This window comes from Cynocephalus volans, chromosome 4 (assembly GCF_027409185.1).
Source record: "Cynocephalus volans isolate mCynVol1 chromosome 4, mCynVol1.pri, whole genome shotgun sequence".
Taxonomy (NCBI): Eukaryota; Metazoa; Chordata; class Mammalia; order Dermoptera; family Cynocephalidae; genus Cynocephalus; species Cynocephalus volans.
This window is the reverse complement of record NC_084463.1, coordinates 104,475,717-104,493,287: the sequence shown is the minus strand read 5'-3', so window position 1 is coordinate 104,493,287 and position 17,571 is coordinate 104,475,717. Positions and strand designations below refer to the sequence as shown.

General features: G+C 35.5%; 2 protein-coding genes across 2 annotated transcripts; one reads left to right on the top strand and one right to left on the bottom strand.

The window, feature by feature from the left end:
* Positions 1-4,939: 4,939 nt before the first annotated feature.
* LOC134376325 (olfactory receptor 51V1-like) lies at positions 4,940-5,893 on the bottom strand. The gene has a single exon (XM_063094916.1). It carries the CDS (start codon positions 5,882-5,884, stop codon positions 4,940-4,942), a length of 945 nt encoding a protein of 314 aa, XP_062950986.1. The 5' UTR covers positions 5,885-5,893.
* Positions 5,894-15,154: 9,261 nt separating this feature from the next.
* On the top strand, positions 15,155-16,099 carry LOC134376324 (olfactory receptor 51V1-like). Its single transcript, XM_063094915.1, has one exon. It carries the CDS (start codon positions 15,155-15,157, stop codon positions 16,097-16,099), a length of 945 nt encoding a protein of 314 aa, XP_062950985.1.
* The last annotated feature ends 1,472 nt before the right edge of the window (positions 16,100-17,571 follow it).

Below are 17,571 nucleotides of genomic sequence, written 5' to 3'. Positions count from 1 at the left end.
TGGGTGCTGCCACATCGACCTACATGGCAGGAGAAAAGCTTCAGGAATGTCCCTTTTCACCAGGATCCCATGTCAGCCGATTCAAGATCTCCAATATGTTCATATCTTAATGCCCAGACCCAGCCAGACTGTCATCGGTATCACTATTCTTGAAGACTGAATTAAATGGGTAAAGTATGTACTCATATCTGGTACAGTGTGAACCCTCTGGATGTTGTCTCTAAATTTATAAAATCCAAAGGTGACTCTTTAGTGATCCTCCAGCTTTGTAGAGGGGCTATGGAAACCTGAAAATAAGCTGATCCACAGATAAGATAACAGATAGAAAAGGGAAGGTACTTTTGTTAAAATAAGAGGCCCAATTTAAAGAAACAGACCACTAGCAACAGAGGCAATAATTCTTTAAAAGGTTAGTCTAAGATCTGGCTGTATTATCTTTAAAACAATGGAATTGTCATGGTTAACGATAAAATGACTCTCCATCCACAGCTCTGTGAGAGTAAATGACACTCACGGGGAGGACCGTGAGTGTCACTGACTGAATGAGAGAATCAATCATGTCTCAGCCAAAGTGTGTCTAGTAGGTTTATCGTTTCAAGAAGAAATAGCAGCCCATGAAAAGGTAGTAGGGAACCAGAAAAAATAGAGTTCTCCACAGAAACAAGACCAGTCTCGGTGTCCTGGAACTACGTAAGTGTTCCTTTAGGACCTTGGTGACTCAGAATCATTTCCTTTCCTTGCTTAGAAGTCTGAATACAATATTCTTTCAAAATTTTCCAGTTGTTCGATGTCATGTTACTTAAAATGAACTTTAGAATATGCGTTAGACATGCCAGTAGGAAACTGGGGAAATGCATCACAAGAAAAGAACTGTTATTAGCAGACTTAGGAAAATATAATTTGTTATTGGAAATTAGAAGACCAAACAGTGCAGAGAATATAAAGAAGCATAGTAAAACTTAGAATGGAAAAACACAGGACTTAATTTTATGGACTACAATTGTTTGTATACAGGTAATCTGGAAATACACATTTTAGGCCTTAGGACACAATATACTGATGACTAAGAGGGCGATCAGTCGAGTCAGAGTGTCAATAATCAAATCCCTGCTTCACTGCTTCTAATTATAAAGCATTAAGAAAGCTATTTTATCTATGTGTACACTTTTAATTGAAATATATATATATGTATATATAGCCCTTATAGTAGTTTCTGAAACAGTAAATATTCAACACATGTTGGTAAATATTTATAAATATAATCATAATATTGAGTTTGCATATTTGCAGGTTCATGTTAGGGTTGGCAGTTAGTTTAAATGTGGCACAGTAGAAAAAGCTTAACTTATACCAAAAATACATTAGGTTTATTTTGTAAGTAGATGTTGTCCAAATTAAGATGCATTACCATAATGGTAGTAATAGGAAGAGAGTGCAGGTGTGTGTGTATTTTTTATATAATATAAAAATAGATAGATATTATATATATATATATCAAATGTGTGTGTGTATATGTGTGTGTATGCATATATATATAAAACATTATGTATATATTCCATATATTGGAACATTTTTTAAATGTAAAGATATTCTGCCTTTTGGGTATTCTTGAATTTATTTTTTCTTTCTCTAGGGCAATATAGTTATTAAATGCTTCTGCCAGAGAATACCAACTAGAACAAGGATGGGAGAAAAGTAGGTTTGGATGCAGAGGAAATTCCCTTTATGAAAAGGAGGAGCAGCAAAACCTCTTTGAGCATGAGATGTGGAAGGAGAATAGGAAAGATATAATCTTCAAGGTCCCAGTTTCATATGCACATTCCCTGGCCCTTATTCAAAGTGTCAGGGTGTGGAAAAAAAAAACACCCAACATGTTTTGAGGGGAAAACAGAAAGCAAAGGGGCATTAACATACTATTTCCTGCTTGAACATCTGAGGCAGATTTCCTTTCAAGATGTCTCATAACAATATGGGAAGCTGAGAAACCAGCATCAGAGTAATAGTGACCATGTGGCCTGTGCAGTCACAAAACTTCTAAGAGTGCCTTTCCTTTTCTTCCACAAAGCTCAAAGGGACCTAGAAGTAATTTACAACACTGCAGGGAGCAAACAAATCTTCGGGAATGCTCAATATTGAAGCTGTCAAAGGAGTTACCTTGGCTAGGAGCAAATGACTCTGTTACCAAGGTGTTAGAGCTTGCAGAATAAGTGCCAAGGTTATGGATGAGTCACTAAGTGTATTCAAGGGAAAATAACCAGTCAAAATTGAGAAGAGGGTGCAGAAAGGATAGATTCCCATACAGAGTGAGACAGTAAGATGAGCTTCTTTCAACATGGTTCGGCTAAGTAATACAGCACTGACCAGAGGCTCACCCAGTTCTCTCACCTAATGCTCAGGGACGCCTCAGCTTCTACTCTATAGCAGGTGATAAGGGATGGGTGTGGGAGTGAGTGAGCAGAAACCTGTGGAGAAAAGAAATAATCTGGCAGAGAATATCACCTTCATTTCAACAGAAAGTTACACAAACAGATTGTTTCACCACAACAAAAATACTTTTTAACTCAAAATCATTAATTGACCTTGAAGTTGAGAGTGGTGGTTCAAACAACCATTAGATAAAATAGGGTCTCTTAGAACAAGTTAACTACCAAACAAACAAATTAAATCTGACTTTATGAAATACTAAACCTATCACATACGAATTTAGTATATTGTAATATTGGTCGAGAAGAAAAATGGTCTATTAAATAATTGTTTCAGTTGATAACTCACTAGAAAATATATATTTAAATCAATGTACCATTAAAAATTCGTAGCTTATACGATGAACATCATGACCAACAAATAAATAGAACAATGGAGAAATAGCTGTGACATAGAATGAAACAGTTTGAGACCTGGTAAAGTGCTAATTGAAACCAAATTGGCCCACCATTATTTTCAAGTTATTTAAAATCCCTTTATCTCAATTTCCTCTTCTACTAAATTGAATGATTATGATTTACCACATAGATTTGCTGTGAATATTAATAGTGAGAAACACTACCAAGGGCTTCTTCCAAGGTGCCTAACATAGAATATACATGTGATAAATATAAACGAATTTCTATTTTCATAACTGTTATTATTATTACTTTGGTGGTTGGTATATTACTAGTAGTAAAAATATAAACACTAAAAATAAACTCTACCAATTTGTGGAAAATGCTCACATAATCATATGGTATGCCCATTTATGACAGCTTTATTCAAAATCAAAACTGTAAGACAGAAAAATGTTCATCAATTGATGAATGCATAAATACTTGTAAATTATAAAATGGAATAGTAGTCAACAATAAAAGTAAATTAATTATGTGTACAGGTAACAACAACAATGAATCTCAAAAATATTATTCTAAGTGAAAGAATCCATACAGTAAAGATTCCATTAGTTGCAATTTAATTTATATGACTCCTCTTAAAGGCAAAATTACAGACAGAAATCAGATTAGTAGCTGCCAGGAATGTGGGGTCAGTGGAAATGATTGACCTAAAATAGGTGTAAGGACATTTTTTAGGGTGATGGAAGTATTAAATATTTTGATTGTGGTGGTGGTTACATAAACTTAAATATTTTTCAAAGATCATCAAACTGTTCATATATATCTAACCAGGGTGAAATGCTATTCATAATTATACCTCAATAAGCCTTCTTTAAAAACATTACGTAGATTATATACATACTATTGTAGAACTAATGTTTTGAAAAAACTTACACATACCTACAATGTCCAAGTCTGATAATACTTTATTACGTTTTATGATTTATATAGGTACTTTCATTTTTTTCTACTTTCATTTATCTTATAAATGTTTTATAATAGTTACATAACTATTTAAAAACTTCATATTAAAAATAAGTATAGAAGGAAAGTAGGAAAGACAGAGCTGACACGTGAATTGAAACTAACTAAAACAGAGAATATATCCAAATACCATCGCCTACTACCTCCTAAAAATTTGACATATCATTTAATCTTTGTGTGTTTTAAAAATTCATTTATGTAATAGAAAATAATATCTAAGACTTTTGATAGAGAGATTACATTAGAAACACATTTTCATTACTTGGTAATAGTAATAATGAAGACTTTTTTTAACTGTGGCAAAGGTATGTAAATGAGACAAGGCAAATAAAAATATGAACTCAAGGAACATTTTCAAATGATTTAAATAGTAGTTGCTATTGGTGTTCTTATGCAAATAAACAAAGTAATCTCAAAAGTCTCTTTCTGTCTACCCTGGCAATTGCTGGCTGTCTGTACATCCAGCTCAATCACTGTTCATAAGGTTGGAGTGGGTGAAAAATGTTGGATTGGTGGACAATCTAGGATCAAGTTTCGTTTTTTTGTTGATTGTTTCAATACTTTTTAAAGGACCCAAAGAGTCCAGTCTCCTTATGGTGCTTACTAAATTATATGGCCATGTAGAAATACTGGGTAGCAGGGACTATGAATTAACAATACATAAGAATGCCGCTTAGAGCAATAACACTGGACTAAGATAATGGTTGACCTTTTAGTGATTACTTGAAGGATATTAGTCAGCAAAATTTATCTTTTCATAATGGTCATCCAGAAATACCCTCACTCTACTGGTCATAATAAAGTATAGATTTTACTAGCTAAGCTGCCTCATATGTTGATATGACTGTTAGCCCACTCACTGAATTATAAAATTTATAAAATTTATAAAACATAACATTTATAAAATTTAATATTACACCAGTCTATTTTACCAAGGCATAATGGTTGTGGGAAAATGGAGAGGATGATATTTGTAACATGTAAACCATATAAAATAAAAAGGTATTAGATCTGTCTTAATTGCTTACTGATTGTACTCTTTTTCATTCCACTTGTTGACATTTAAATACATCCACATTTGATCTCAAGACTCAGGATCTTTTGCAGTAGAACAATCTCTGGACTCTCTTTCGTATCCGGTGGGTCTTGATACTGTAAATAATGGGGTTCAACAAGGGTGGAAAAATGATATAAAAGTTGCCCATGAGGACATGAACCACTGGTGAGAGATGTTTCCCAAATCGATGCACTATGGTCAGACCAATGATTGGGATGTAGAAAACCAAAACAGCAGAGATGTGAGATACACAGGTTTGCAAGGACTTACGCCGCTCCTCCTGGGATGCAATGGCTAAGACAGTATGCAAGATCATGATATAGGAGATAAGTATGAGCACTGCATCCAACAGCAGGTTGCTGATTACCAGGGCCAGACCGTAGATGCTGTTGAAGTGGATATCCGAACAGGCCATTCGAATTAAATCTTGGTGCAGGCAGAAAGAGTGAGAAAGGATGTGAGGACGGCAATAGTTTAAGAACTTCAGACGAATGATGATTGGTGATATGAGCAAAGAACTTCTATATAAGATTGTCACCCCAATTTTCAAGATTTTGTCATTAGTTAGGATGGAGGAATAGCGTAGTGGGTTGCAAATGGCAATGTAGCGGTCAAAAGCCATAGTGAGGAGGACAGAGGACTCCATGAAGGACAGACCATGGATGAAATAGGACTGGGCAATGCACAAATCCAGGCTGATCTCTTGAATGAGCCCCCACAGGATCCCCAGCACTGTGGGCATGGTGGACAGCCCCATGCACACGTCAGTGAGGGCCAGCATGGCCAGGAAGTAGAACATGGGCTGGTGCAGGCTCGGCTCAGTCCGGATCACGTGGAGCACCATGCAGTTTCCCAGGAAGACCATGCCATAGATGGAGGAGAAAGAGATGGAGAGCCAGAGATAGTCAACTTCGAGGCCAGGAAAGCCAGTGAGAATAAAACTGGAACTACTGAAATTGGAGATAAAGATAGAAGACATTAATAGAGAATTAAGAGTATTTTGAGAAAGATATCATAAATTACACAGGTTTGTGATTCCGTAATTTCTAGTAATATTAATCAGGTTTTGTGAATAAAATAAAATATAACACAATTTCCATAAATGAAATAAACTCAGAAAATAGAGATCTGATTTCTTATGTTAGTGCAAAAACCTGTTGCATAGACATGGAATTTCCAGTGCCTGTGACTGGGGATCTTGGAAGATTAGGGACTTTTATGCAAAAACAACAATGTCAATGGGCATGTGGGATTTATATTAGTGGTTAGACTTCTGGGAGTCTCTATTCATTCCTAAAGGAAGACTATGTGTGATCACAGATGTATACAATTTGCTGCCATGGCTGGCATCACCCTCAGGAGAATGTTAAATGCACAGGTAATTTTTCTCTTTGCTGCTGCAGCTGTTCCTTTTACTTCCCCTTAAGTGTCATAAGATCCCAAAGGAAAAGGACTATTTAAATTAGCCTAGCTTTGTAGAAGATAAAGATTAGCCAAGAAAAACTAAACAAAGTACAGTAGGAATTTTTTAGCACATTGCATAGTGTTTAGCTCCTCTCTAAATTATCTACCTATTGACATTTTTAAATTTTACTTTATTTTTCTTCTTTCTTTCTCTCTCTCTCTCTCTCTCTCTCTCTCTCTCTCTCTCTCTCTCTCTCTCTGTTTCTTTCTTTCTTACAAATGGAACATAATTGAATGTATATACCTGTGAGGTACAGTGCTGAATATCATTACCTATGTGTAATATGTGATTCTCAAATCAGGATAATTAGTTTATTCAACCTTATGTGTTGTAATCATTTTTTGTGGCCCTTTACCAATTTCTCTATTTTTATGTACCTCTTTATTCTGTATGAGATTACTTCCTCTCTGAACTTCACAATATTATTTCCTTATATACCATTTATATATTAGATAACATAATTGGCATGTAATTTAAACCAGGAAATCCTAAAAAAAAGTTTGATAGTATTTATTTTTTAAGACTATGTCACTATTCACAGGTAGAATAAAGTCAATTGATTAAGCATATCACATTTTTTGTAATAACAAAATAGTCCTAGTCTCCTATAGATCTATATCCGCTACTGAATACTTTCAGCACCTCTCTAATATTAAGTGCATAAAGCACCATGAAAGGAGTTTCTTTGGTTAAAAGAGTCTATGAATTATTAGAGCTTATAGGAATAATTTTAGGATTTCAGAGTGCAAATGGAGTTCTATAGAAGTTTACCAATATGATTTGTATAGCTGGGTAATTGAAAAATATTTCTACTTTTAGAAGGAATGCATTTCTTACAAATATAAGGAAAATATTTAAATTATATGAATAAGTAGGCATTATCCTCAGAGTACAGCTGAATACCTGAACCACTGCCTTGGGAGATGGGAATTTACTAATATAGTAAAGTAAAATGACCTTGAAATAAAATTATATTCAAAATGTGCTACTTTTCATTTCTGAGAAAAATGTCTTTGGAATTTTGATGGGGATTGCATTGAATTTGTATATCACTTTGGGTAGTATGGACATTTTCACTATGTTGATTCTTCCAATCCAAGAGCATGGGATATCTTTCCATCTTCTTGTATCCTCTCTAATTTCTCTCAGCAGTGGTTTGTAGTTCTCAATATAGAGATTTTTCACCTCCTTGGTTAACTCAATTCCTAAGTATTTTATCTTTTTGGTGGCTATTGTAAATGGGCAGGCTTTCTTGATTTCTCATTCTGCATGTTCACTATTGGAGAATAGAAATGCTACTGATTTTTGTGTGTTGATTTTCTATCCTGCTACTGTGCTGAAATCATTTATCACCTCCAAGAGTTTTTTTGTAGAGGCTTTAGGCTGTTCGATATATAGGATCATGTCACCTGCAAATCAGGGACAGTTTGACTTCATCTTTTCCAATCTGGATGAACTATCCAGACATTTATATGGAATAACAAAAGACCACGCATAGCCAAAGCAATGCTGAGCAAAAAAAAATAAAGCTGGAGGCATAACACTACCTGACTTTAAACTATACTACAAAGCTATAACAACCAAAACAATATGGTACTGGCATAAAAACAGACACACTGATCAATGGAATAGAATAGAGAATCCAGAAATCAACCCACACACCTACAGACATCTGAACTTTGACAAAGGCACCAAGCCCATACACTGGGGAAAAGACTGCCTCTTTAGCAAATGGTTCTGGGAGAACTGGATATCAATATGCAGGAGAATGAAACTAGACCCATACCTTTCACCATACACTAAAGTCAACTCAAAATGGATTAAAGAATTAAATATACACCCTGAAACAATAAAACTTCTTAAAGAAAACATAGGAGAGACACTTCGGGAAATAGGACTGGACACAGACTTCATGAATATGACCCCAAAAGCACAGGCAACCAAAGGAAAAATAAACAAATGGGATTATATCAAACTAAAGAGCTTCTGCACAGCAAAAGAAACAATTAACAGAGTTAAAAGACAACCAACAGATTGGGAGAATATACTTGCAAAATATACATCTGACAATGGATTAATATCCAGAATATATAAGGAACTCAAACAACTTTACAAGAAAAAAACAAGCAACCCAATTAAAAAATGGGCAAAAGAGCTAAGTAGGCATTTCTCTAAGGAAGATATACAAATGGCCAACAGACATATGAAAAAATGCTCAACATCACTCAGCATCCTGGAAATGCAAATCAAAACTACACTGAGATACCATCTCACACCAGTTAGGATGGCTAAAATCCAAAAGACTCTGAACGATAAATGCTGGTGAGGTTGCGGAGAAAAAGGAACTCTCATACATTGTTGGTGGGACTGCAAAATGTTGCAGCCTCTATGGAAAATGGTATGGAGGTTCCTCAAACAATTGCAGATAGATCTACCATATGACCCAGCTATCCCACTGCTGGGAATATACCCAGAGGAATGGAAATCATCAAGTCGAAGGTATACCTGTTCCCCAATCTTCATCACAGCACTCTTTACAATAGCCAAGAGTTGGAACCAGCCCAAATGTCCATCATCGAATGAGTGGATACGGAAAATGTGGTATATCTACACAATGGAATACTACTCTGCTATAAAAACGAATGAAATACTGCCATTTGCAACAACATGGATTGACCTAGAGAGAATTATATTAAGTGAAACAAGTCAGGCACAGAAAGAGAAATACCACATGTCCTCACTTATTGGTGGGAGCTAAAAATAAATAAATAAATTCACAAACACAAAAACAAAACCCGGGGGAGGGGGGAGAAGACATAACAACTACAATTCCTTGAAGTTGATACAACAAGTAAACAGAAAGGACATTGTTGGGTAGGAGGGGGTAGAGGGAGGAGGGAGGGGGGTTTCGGTATTGGGCCACAATAATCAACCACATTGTATATCGACAAAATAAAATTAAGAAAAGAATTAAATTAAATTAAAAAGTGTGCTACTTTTACTTGATCAAGTATTCAGTCAGAATAAACATCAAGGACTAATGAGATTAGTTTTCAGAAACAAGTCTAAGAGAAGCCATTGGGTAAATATAACTGCAATCTTGGATAATCCAAGATACAAGAGAAAATACATGTCAATTTTTCTGTTAAGCCTTTCCCAGCCTCCAAGGACAGAGTGAACAATTTTCTCCCAAGATTCTTTATGCATGTTCCTAGCATAGAATTAATTACATACAGATACAATTATATTTCAATGTGTGCTTCTTTACTATATTGTGAGCACCTCGTGATTGAGAAATTTTTGTTGTTGTTTATTTCCATCTAAATATAGTACATGATGTAAATAGATATTCAATGCATATTTATTGAACACATGCATAATTTAGTTATTGTAAATTCTGCGGCCTTTCCAATAATACTTGGTTTTCGAAAGCCTTATTACATACCGTGTGTTAGAAGTTTTTATAAATCTATAAATCGTTGTGCATCACTTCTAGTTTAAAATACCTGAGTCTGTCCAAATGTCTGGTATAATATATGAAGGTGCCTCAAAAAATTAAAAATAGGACTACATATAATCCAGCAATCCCACTTCTGGATTTATATCTAATAGAATTGAAAAATGGATCTCAAAGAGATTTCTGTAATTGCAGCATTATTCACAATAGCCAAGATATGAAAAAAAAAAAAGAAAAGAAACCTAAGTGCCCATTGACAGATGAATTAATATAGAATTTATGGTACATGTATATAATGGAATATTATTTATTCTTTACAAAGAAGGAAATCAAGCCATTTGCAGCAACATGAATGAAACAGGAGGGTGTGATGCTAAATGAAATAAGCCAGGAAAAAAACAAGACAAATGTTTCATGATATCATTTACATGTAGAATCTGGAAAACTCAAAGTTAGAGAAACAGAGGCTAGAAGGGTGGTTGCCAGGGGCTGAGCATTGGAGAAAATGGGGAGATGTTGGTCAAAGGGTAAAATTTTAAGTTATAAGATGAATACATTCTAGATATTTAATATACAGTCAATAGCAAATTACTGTATAACTTCAACACAAAGAGGTGAACAATGTTTGAGGTGATATGTATACTGAATACCCTGATATGATTATCACACACTATATAAATATACCCAAATATCACATTGTATTCTATAAACATATACAATTATAATGGGTCAATTAAGAAAAAATAAATAAAAGGAAAAAAAAAATATTCCAGGGACAGAAGTAGGTTATAGATTATCAGAAACTAGGGGAAAGGAATAAGTTATTGCTTTATGGGTACACAGCTTATGTTTAGGATGACAAACAAGTTTGGAAATAGAGGTGGTGGTCACACAGCAATGTGAATGTAATTAATTCCACATAATAGCATATTTAAAAATACTTTAAAGTTGCAATCCTTATGATTCATATATATTTTACCACAATAAAAAAAATAAAATTTTAATTAAAAAAATATTGAGATGGATTTATTGTTTCTGTGGTTACCCTCAGCACACAGGTTTCAAATTATTCTTGTGATAACATATCACTTGGTTGGAATTAGTCTGATGAAGAAGTGTTTTGTTTCAGTTTGGTTTTGAATATATACTTCATCCTCAAATTTAGCTCGTCCTTTGAATTTGAGAGAAAGTCTGTCTCCTGCAAATCACTTGTTACTCAAGACTTCCTAGCCTTGGTGTTCAGGGGGTAGAGGAAGGAATATACACTCTTTGGATTAAGACAATCATAGGCAAGCTTTGTATATATTTCCTTCCCAATGAGCCTTTGAGAAAAATTTGGGTGTTTTAAAATTGATTTTAATATTTAAAGAAGAGTATAGCTCTTCATCTTTCCCTTTTTCTTTCCTTTCTTTTTCTTATTTTCCTTTAACAAATTTTTCAAAACAAGCCATTAGTTTAGAACGAGCATGGTAAGTATCTGTGCTGGGAATTATGCATGTGTGTGTGTGTTCTGTGTTTGCATATGTGTGTGTGGGAGGGTTTGGGGGGTGTGAGATAGAGAGAAAGAGAGAGTGAGTTGGGGAAGGGTTCAGCAATGGACCAGACCACAGCAGCCTGAATGAGTTCAGGAAGTTGTCCGTGTACAGGAGCAGCCTGGTATGAGATGTCAAGTCTCAAGCAGAATGAGGAGGCCTTCACCTGTGGGAGTGGAGGCATAACTTTCCAACTTGGAGAGTCAGAGCCCAAGTGGAATGAGCAGAGCAGTTCCCCTGAGGAGAAGTGGAGTATCAGAGTTTGAGCAGGACTGGGAAGGCACAGACATGTGTGGGGGGACCTAGGATAGGAAGGAGGAGCCCAGGCTAGAAGAGAATGAGAATGATATTCCACCTGTGGGATTTCTCAGCATCAGAAGTTAGAGCTCGAGAGAGTAGGGAATGGAATTCTACCAGGGAAGGGTGGGCCAGCACGGAATGTGGAACTCACGTGGATCAAGGGTGATGCACGTGCAGGGCAACTTCCTGCTGGGTGTCAAATCCCACACTGGAAGAGGTGTGTCTGCACAGGAGAATATACACTGTGGTGACAAGAGATTAGATACGTATAGGAATTGTGATCAAATAAGTTTTTACAATGAATGGGAGCCAGGTTTATCACTTTTGGAGACAAGTTACAGATAGCAATAAAGAGGAAATACTAAACTAAACTTACGGTTTTTTTTACTGAAATTTAAAGTACTGTCAATTCTCATAATTCATCAACTATTTTTAAATTCACTTACTTGAGAAAATTTATTTCTTACCCCCAAATTAATAGTCACAAAAATTACATGATCATTGGTGGACATGCACAGAGAGGCAAAAAATTTGAGTCACCAGATGAGCAAAGCTGAGACTGAAAAATGTGATGCTCTGAATTCTTGTTTCAGCTTTCATGCTGTGTACAGGTGTCCTCTACATGGTTCATTTACTGCCATACTTTAAACATTTTTTGTGCTTTTGTTGTTAATTTTGCTGTTTAAAATGGCCCCAAAGTGTAGTGTAGAAGTGTGGTCTAGTGTTCCTCAGTGCAAGAAGGCTGTGAGGCACCTTAAGAAAAAATACAGCATTAGATGAACTTGGTCCTGATGTAAGATACAGAGCGGTTTTCTGTGAATTCCATGTTAATGAAGCAATGATATGGTATAAATAGAAAACTCTCCCTATCTATTTGTAAGGACTTTCTGGAAAGTGATAAAGTGATAACTATAGTGCTTGATGAAGCTAGGAAAAGATGAAAGAGTAGCAAAATGTTTGGATTTATGAGATGACAACTGGTTAAATCAATGTAGTGGATGGCATTGTTGTGAGGCTGAAAGATAAAGAAACTTGAGGTCACTCTACCCAGCATTTTAAACCTTAAACCCTTCTCAGCTATTGCTGGCTTGCTCCCGTGTACATAAGGCAATACGGCAGGAAAAGTGCTAAACATACAAGCAAATCAAAGATGTAGGTCAGGGGCTAAAGAAGAAATAGTAATATTTTTTAAAACCTGCTTTGTGTCATACAGAGAAAGAGTTCAGTGCTGATGAGACTGGCTTGTTTTACAAGGACAATGGCAAATAAACACATATAACACAAATAGCATTTCAGTTGACAAAAATGTCGTGATCACAGGCTTGAAGGAACCTACCTGTGTATCTCCTCTAGCAGCAATAGTTCGGTATTCATTAATTCAGTGTTTCTGGCAACTTTATAGGACACAATTATCATGAGTAAGGAGAATTGGTTGCATAAGTGTGCAGTTATGGTTTTCCATATAGGTAGATAGTTAAATAAATAAATATGCATTTAATACCTGAGCTCAATCCATTGAGGGAGGCTGAGGGCACTGATTCTCCAGTAGAAATGATCTGTACAACATGCAAAGCTCAGCTTCTAAATAGTAATCCTTATTAAAAGAAGCCAAAGTTTCTTAGGAAAGTGGATAATCACAAGGCCAGGCTGATGAAAATACACTGAATATACAGATGTGTCAAAAAGCAAGGAAGTCCAAAAAGAATGATAAGCACGTGTCACAGTGATGCCAAAGCCAGATTAAGGTGCTCTTACTGTCTAAATCTGGAACAAGCTGAAAATTGAAAAAATAGAGAGTGACTGATTATTACCTATTGAGTAAAATATGAAGCAGCGTTAACTACAGAAAATTTCTACAGTTTTAAAGTCTCTCCCACAAAATATTAACTAAATGTCAAAGGAAAACAATTAACTTTATACCATCATCAGTAAGACAAATTAAAATCATACAGATATGTGAGAACAGAGCCTGACTTCCATGATATTCCTGCATCATCTGATTATAACCATGAGGATCATAAAACATACCTAGAATGAGAGATACTCTGCAAAATACCTGGTCTACATTTTTCAAAAGGTTGAGTCATACAAATCAAGAAAGTTAAAGCACTTTCAGAGGGAAAGAAACTAGAAAGACAAACTACAAATGAACAAATTATTCTGATTTTGCTATAAATTACATGAATGGTACAATTAGATAAAGTTAATGGGTTCTGAAAATTAGATGGTAGTAATTTGGCAATGTTAATTACTTGGGTTTTGGGGAATTTGGGGTTGTATTACAGTTATGTAGGAGGATAACCTTGTTTGTAGAAAACATACACTGAAGAATTTGGGGGAACTAGGGCATTAGACAGGAAACATTCTCGAATGGTTCAGGAAAAACATTGTTTGTGTTATACTTGAAACTTTCTGTAAGAAAAGATTTGTTGAAAATGTCTCAGAAGAAAAAAAATAAAATTTGAGTAAAATAGTTATCTACAATTTGGTACAGCACATTGCAATAATTATAAATATATGAAAAATAAAATATTTCAAGTTGTTCATATGAGTGCATAATTAACTATGTACAATTAATGTATATTTGACTATTTTAACAATATGGTGGATTTCATTTTTATAGCACTTTTACAAAACCAGATTATATATGCATTATATATTTTTCCTTTAGGAAGAAGACACTTTTATCTGGGGTCAGAAAAGAGAGCAAAGTTTACTGAAGAGTTCAGTAAAAAATAAAAAATGAATTTTAAGGAAAAACAACAAGTAAGCTTTCTTTAACTATTTTTGTTGACTTCAAACTTAAATGCAGACCTAAGAAGGAAAACTTATTAAAAATCCTCATACTGTTTCTTCCGATTGGTGTTTATATTTTGCATCTTCCTTTTGACTAAGTATTGAATTTTCAGTCCATGCAGTGAGTCTTCCTTCCTCTAAGATTGGAAAAGATTTGTTTACTCTGGGGAAAATGCTGCCGTTCATCCACAATCCCAGAGAACTATTAGCCTGCATGTGACCAGACAGAATCCTTTTCTTACATCATCTACAAAAAGGGTTTAGGAGTCTCCCGGGAGCCTAGGTTCACCGGGTTTGCGCAGTCCTTTTCCTTCCTTACTCATAAATCTGAGCATTGGCTCCATATGCCATAAGGTCAGGTAATGAGGAAAGGGTTCAGAGGCAGCCTCATGTCTCAATGACTATAGTCACTGCCACCTGGAGCAAGTAGCTCAGAGAGACTAACAGTGAATGATGTTAGGGATTAATTTGCCAAAAATGGTCAGGACACTAATTTGTTTCCGTAAACTCTGAGACCTAATGCAAAGGAGGGTGCTTTTGAAATTGATAGCTTCTCCTATACTGTTGAGCTTCCCTGGAATTCTACAATTAGCTTCACCTCTACTGTATGCAGGGTGGCTGTGGTATATTTGTTCTCAAAAACAGCAGAAGGCTGTGGATAAATATTTATCCTATCTCGAAAATTACATTCCAATATTTATGTCTGCTTCTTCTGCTTCCATAATCAATTCCTCCATATTCATCCTCATAGGGTTCCCTGGCTTGGATCAGTACTATCCCTGGTTTTCAATTCCCTTCTCTTCCATCTATGCCATGGTCTTCCTGGGTAACTGCATGGTGCTCCACGTGATCCGGACTGAGCCGAGCCTGCACCAGCCCATGTTCTATTTTCTGGCTCTGTTGGCCCTCACTGACCTGTGCATGGGGCTGTCCACAATGCACACGGTGCTGGGGATCCTGTGGGGATTCAGCCAGAAGATTTGTCTGGATGCCTGCATTGCACAGACTTATTTTGTCCATTGTCTCTCTGGTATAGAGTCTGGAGTTCTTCTCGCCATGGCCTTTGACCGCTTCACAGCAATTTGCAATCCTCTGAGGTATACATCAATCCTGACTAATAGTAGAATCATTCATTTCATGGTGACTATTTTAATGAGAAGCACTTTGTCCATTCTTCCTGTCATCATTCGTTTGAAGTCTTTCCATTACTGCCGCCCCCACAATCTCTCTCACTCTTTCTGTCTGCACCAGGACCTACTCCGGCTGGCCTGCTCTGACATCCGCTTCAACAGCTTTTATGCCCTGACTCTGGTGATTTGTACCTTGTTGTTGGACGCTGTCCTTATTCTCATGTCCTATGTTTTCATCCTGCATACAGTGCTCTCAATTGCATCCTGGGAGGGGAGGCTCAAGTCTTTGCAGACCTGTGTTTCCCACATCTGTGCTGTACTGGTTTTTTATGTTCCCATCATTGGTCTCACCATGGTACACCGCTTTGGAAAGCATTTCTCACCTTTGGTTCACGTCCTTATGGGCAGTATCTATATTCTCTTTCCACCCCTGATGAATCCAATCATCTACAGTGTAAAGACCCAGCAGATCCGAAGCAGGATGAAGAAATGGTTTTCCTTGAAATTGAAGTGAAACTCTAAAGTTTGTCAATAGAAGTATTTTAAGGTCAAAATAATAATGCTAGTTCCTATGTGTGCAACAAATTCCAGTTTGAATAATTTTTTATAACTTTTGTTTCTTTTGTGAGGACTCGAATAATAAAGAACTGAAGTGGCTTGCTAATGCAAGGTAAGTTATAGAATCACATATTGCTACCATGCATCCCAGAAATAATTTCTGAAAAATTGCTGGAGGAAAATAATAGATATTATGGATATGGAAATAAAAGTCTTTGCACTATCTTGACATATTCTTGTATTATGGTTGCCATATGAGCATTATGTTACCCTGAGTTCATCAATACTTTAATGCCATCTAAATCTTTACACTTAGCTCTACCTAAATTTTTAGAAACATGCCTAGTTTTTATAATTAATCAAGCAATAGTGCTTATATTGAAATATATGATACAGTGAGACTGGATTTTTCTCATTTATAGAGATAATGTGAGTAACATCTTGAAACTCTGTTTCTGAGTCTTACCTTCACTCTACTCTTTTTTCCTCCATTAGTGACTTAACACAAGTTCACGAAAGAAATCTTTGAAAAAAAAGTTTATAATTCCTCTATTTCAAAGATTTTTTCTTAATGTTTTTCCATGTCAGTAAGATGTGACCTTAAGGCATGTGCATTTTTAATTCTTCAGTCTTCACTAAATATTATATATTAAAGTTCTTCATTGAATTTTTAAATTATATATAAAGACTACAAGAAAAAAGAAACTATTGCAAAAAATACACTTGAGAACAGATGGTGGCTTCTACTACACTAATGGTTATGAGAAGAAAAATTAGTGAACAGATTTGAGCAACATTAAGGATGTATGAGTATACACATACCTAATAACTCCTTGTGGTTTGGTGAACAGAGAGAGGCTTCATAGTTGATGCTCAAGTTTCTACTTTATGAAATCAAGTTTACAGTGGATTATTCAACTGGATAGTAGCAAAGACAGAATATTGTTTACACCAGGAGACAGTTTCACTTACTTTGAAAACATTGAGTTTGAGATATCTGTGGAACATTTATTAAAATTAAAAAATATTGAGCAAATACCCCCAGTGTTTCAAACACAGCAGTAGACACTGCTAAGGTACTGGAAAAAAGAAGAGTACAAAAGAATACTTTGCCTACAGGATAACAGGTTATACAGTCAAAAATTTGTAAGTGTATGTCTACATTCAAAATTATGATAAATGTCATTAGTAAGAAGTGAAGAGTGCAATGGCAATGGAGAGGTAGGTCTATAATTGATTACAGAGCATTTAAGGAATGACTTCCCAGAGTAAGTGGTAAGTAGTTGAAGCCTGAAAATTAAAGATAAATAACCTGGGGAATATAAAACAGTAGGAATTTGCAGACCTAACAAAAAAGTTAAAAAAAATATTAGTTGACTATATAAAAAACAGGTGAATGAGTGGACAAGAAATTTCAGGAAGAGCTTC

Bases quoted from the DNA above. Each gene is read 5' to 3' on its own strand.
- LOC134376324 (XM_063094915.1), top strand. From the start codon at position 15,155: ATGTCTGCTTCTTCTGCTTCCATAATCAATTCCTCCATATTCATCCTC.
- LOC134376325 (XM_063094916.1), bottom strand. From the start codon at position 5,884: ATGTCTTCTATCTTTATCTCCAATTTCAGTAGTTCCAGTTTTATTCTC.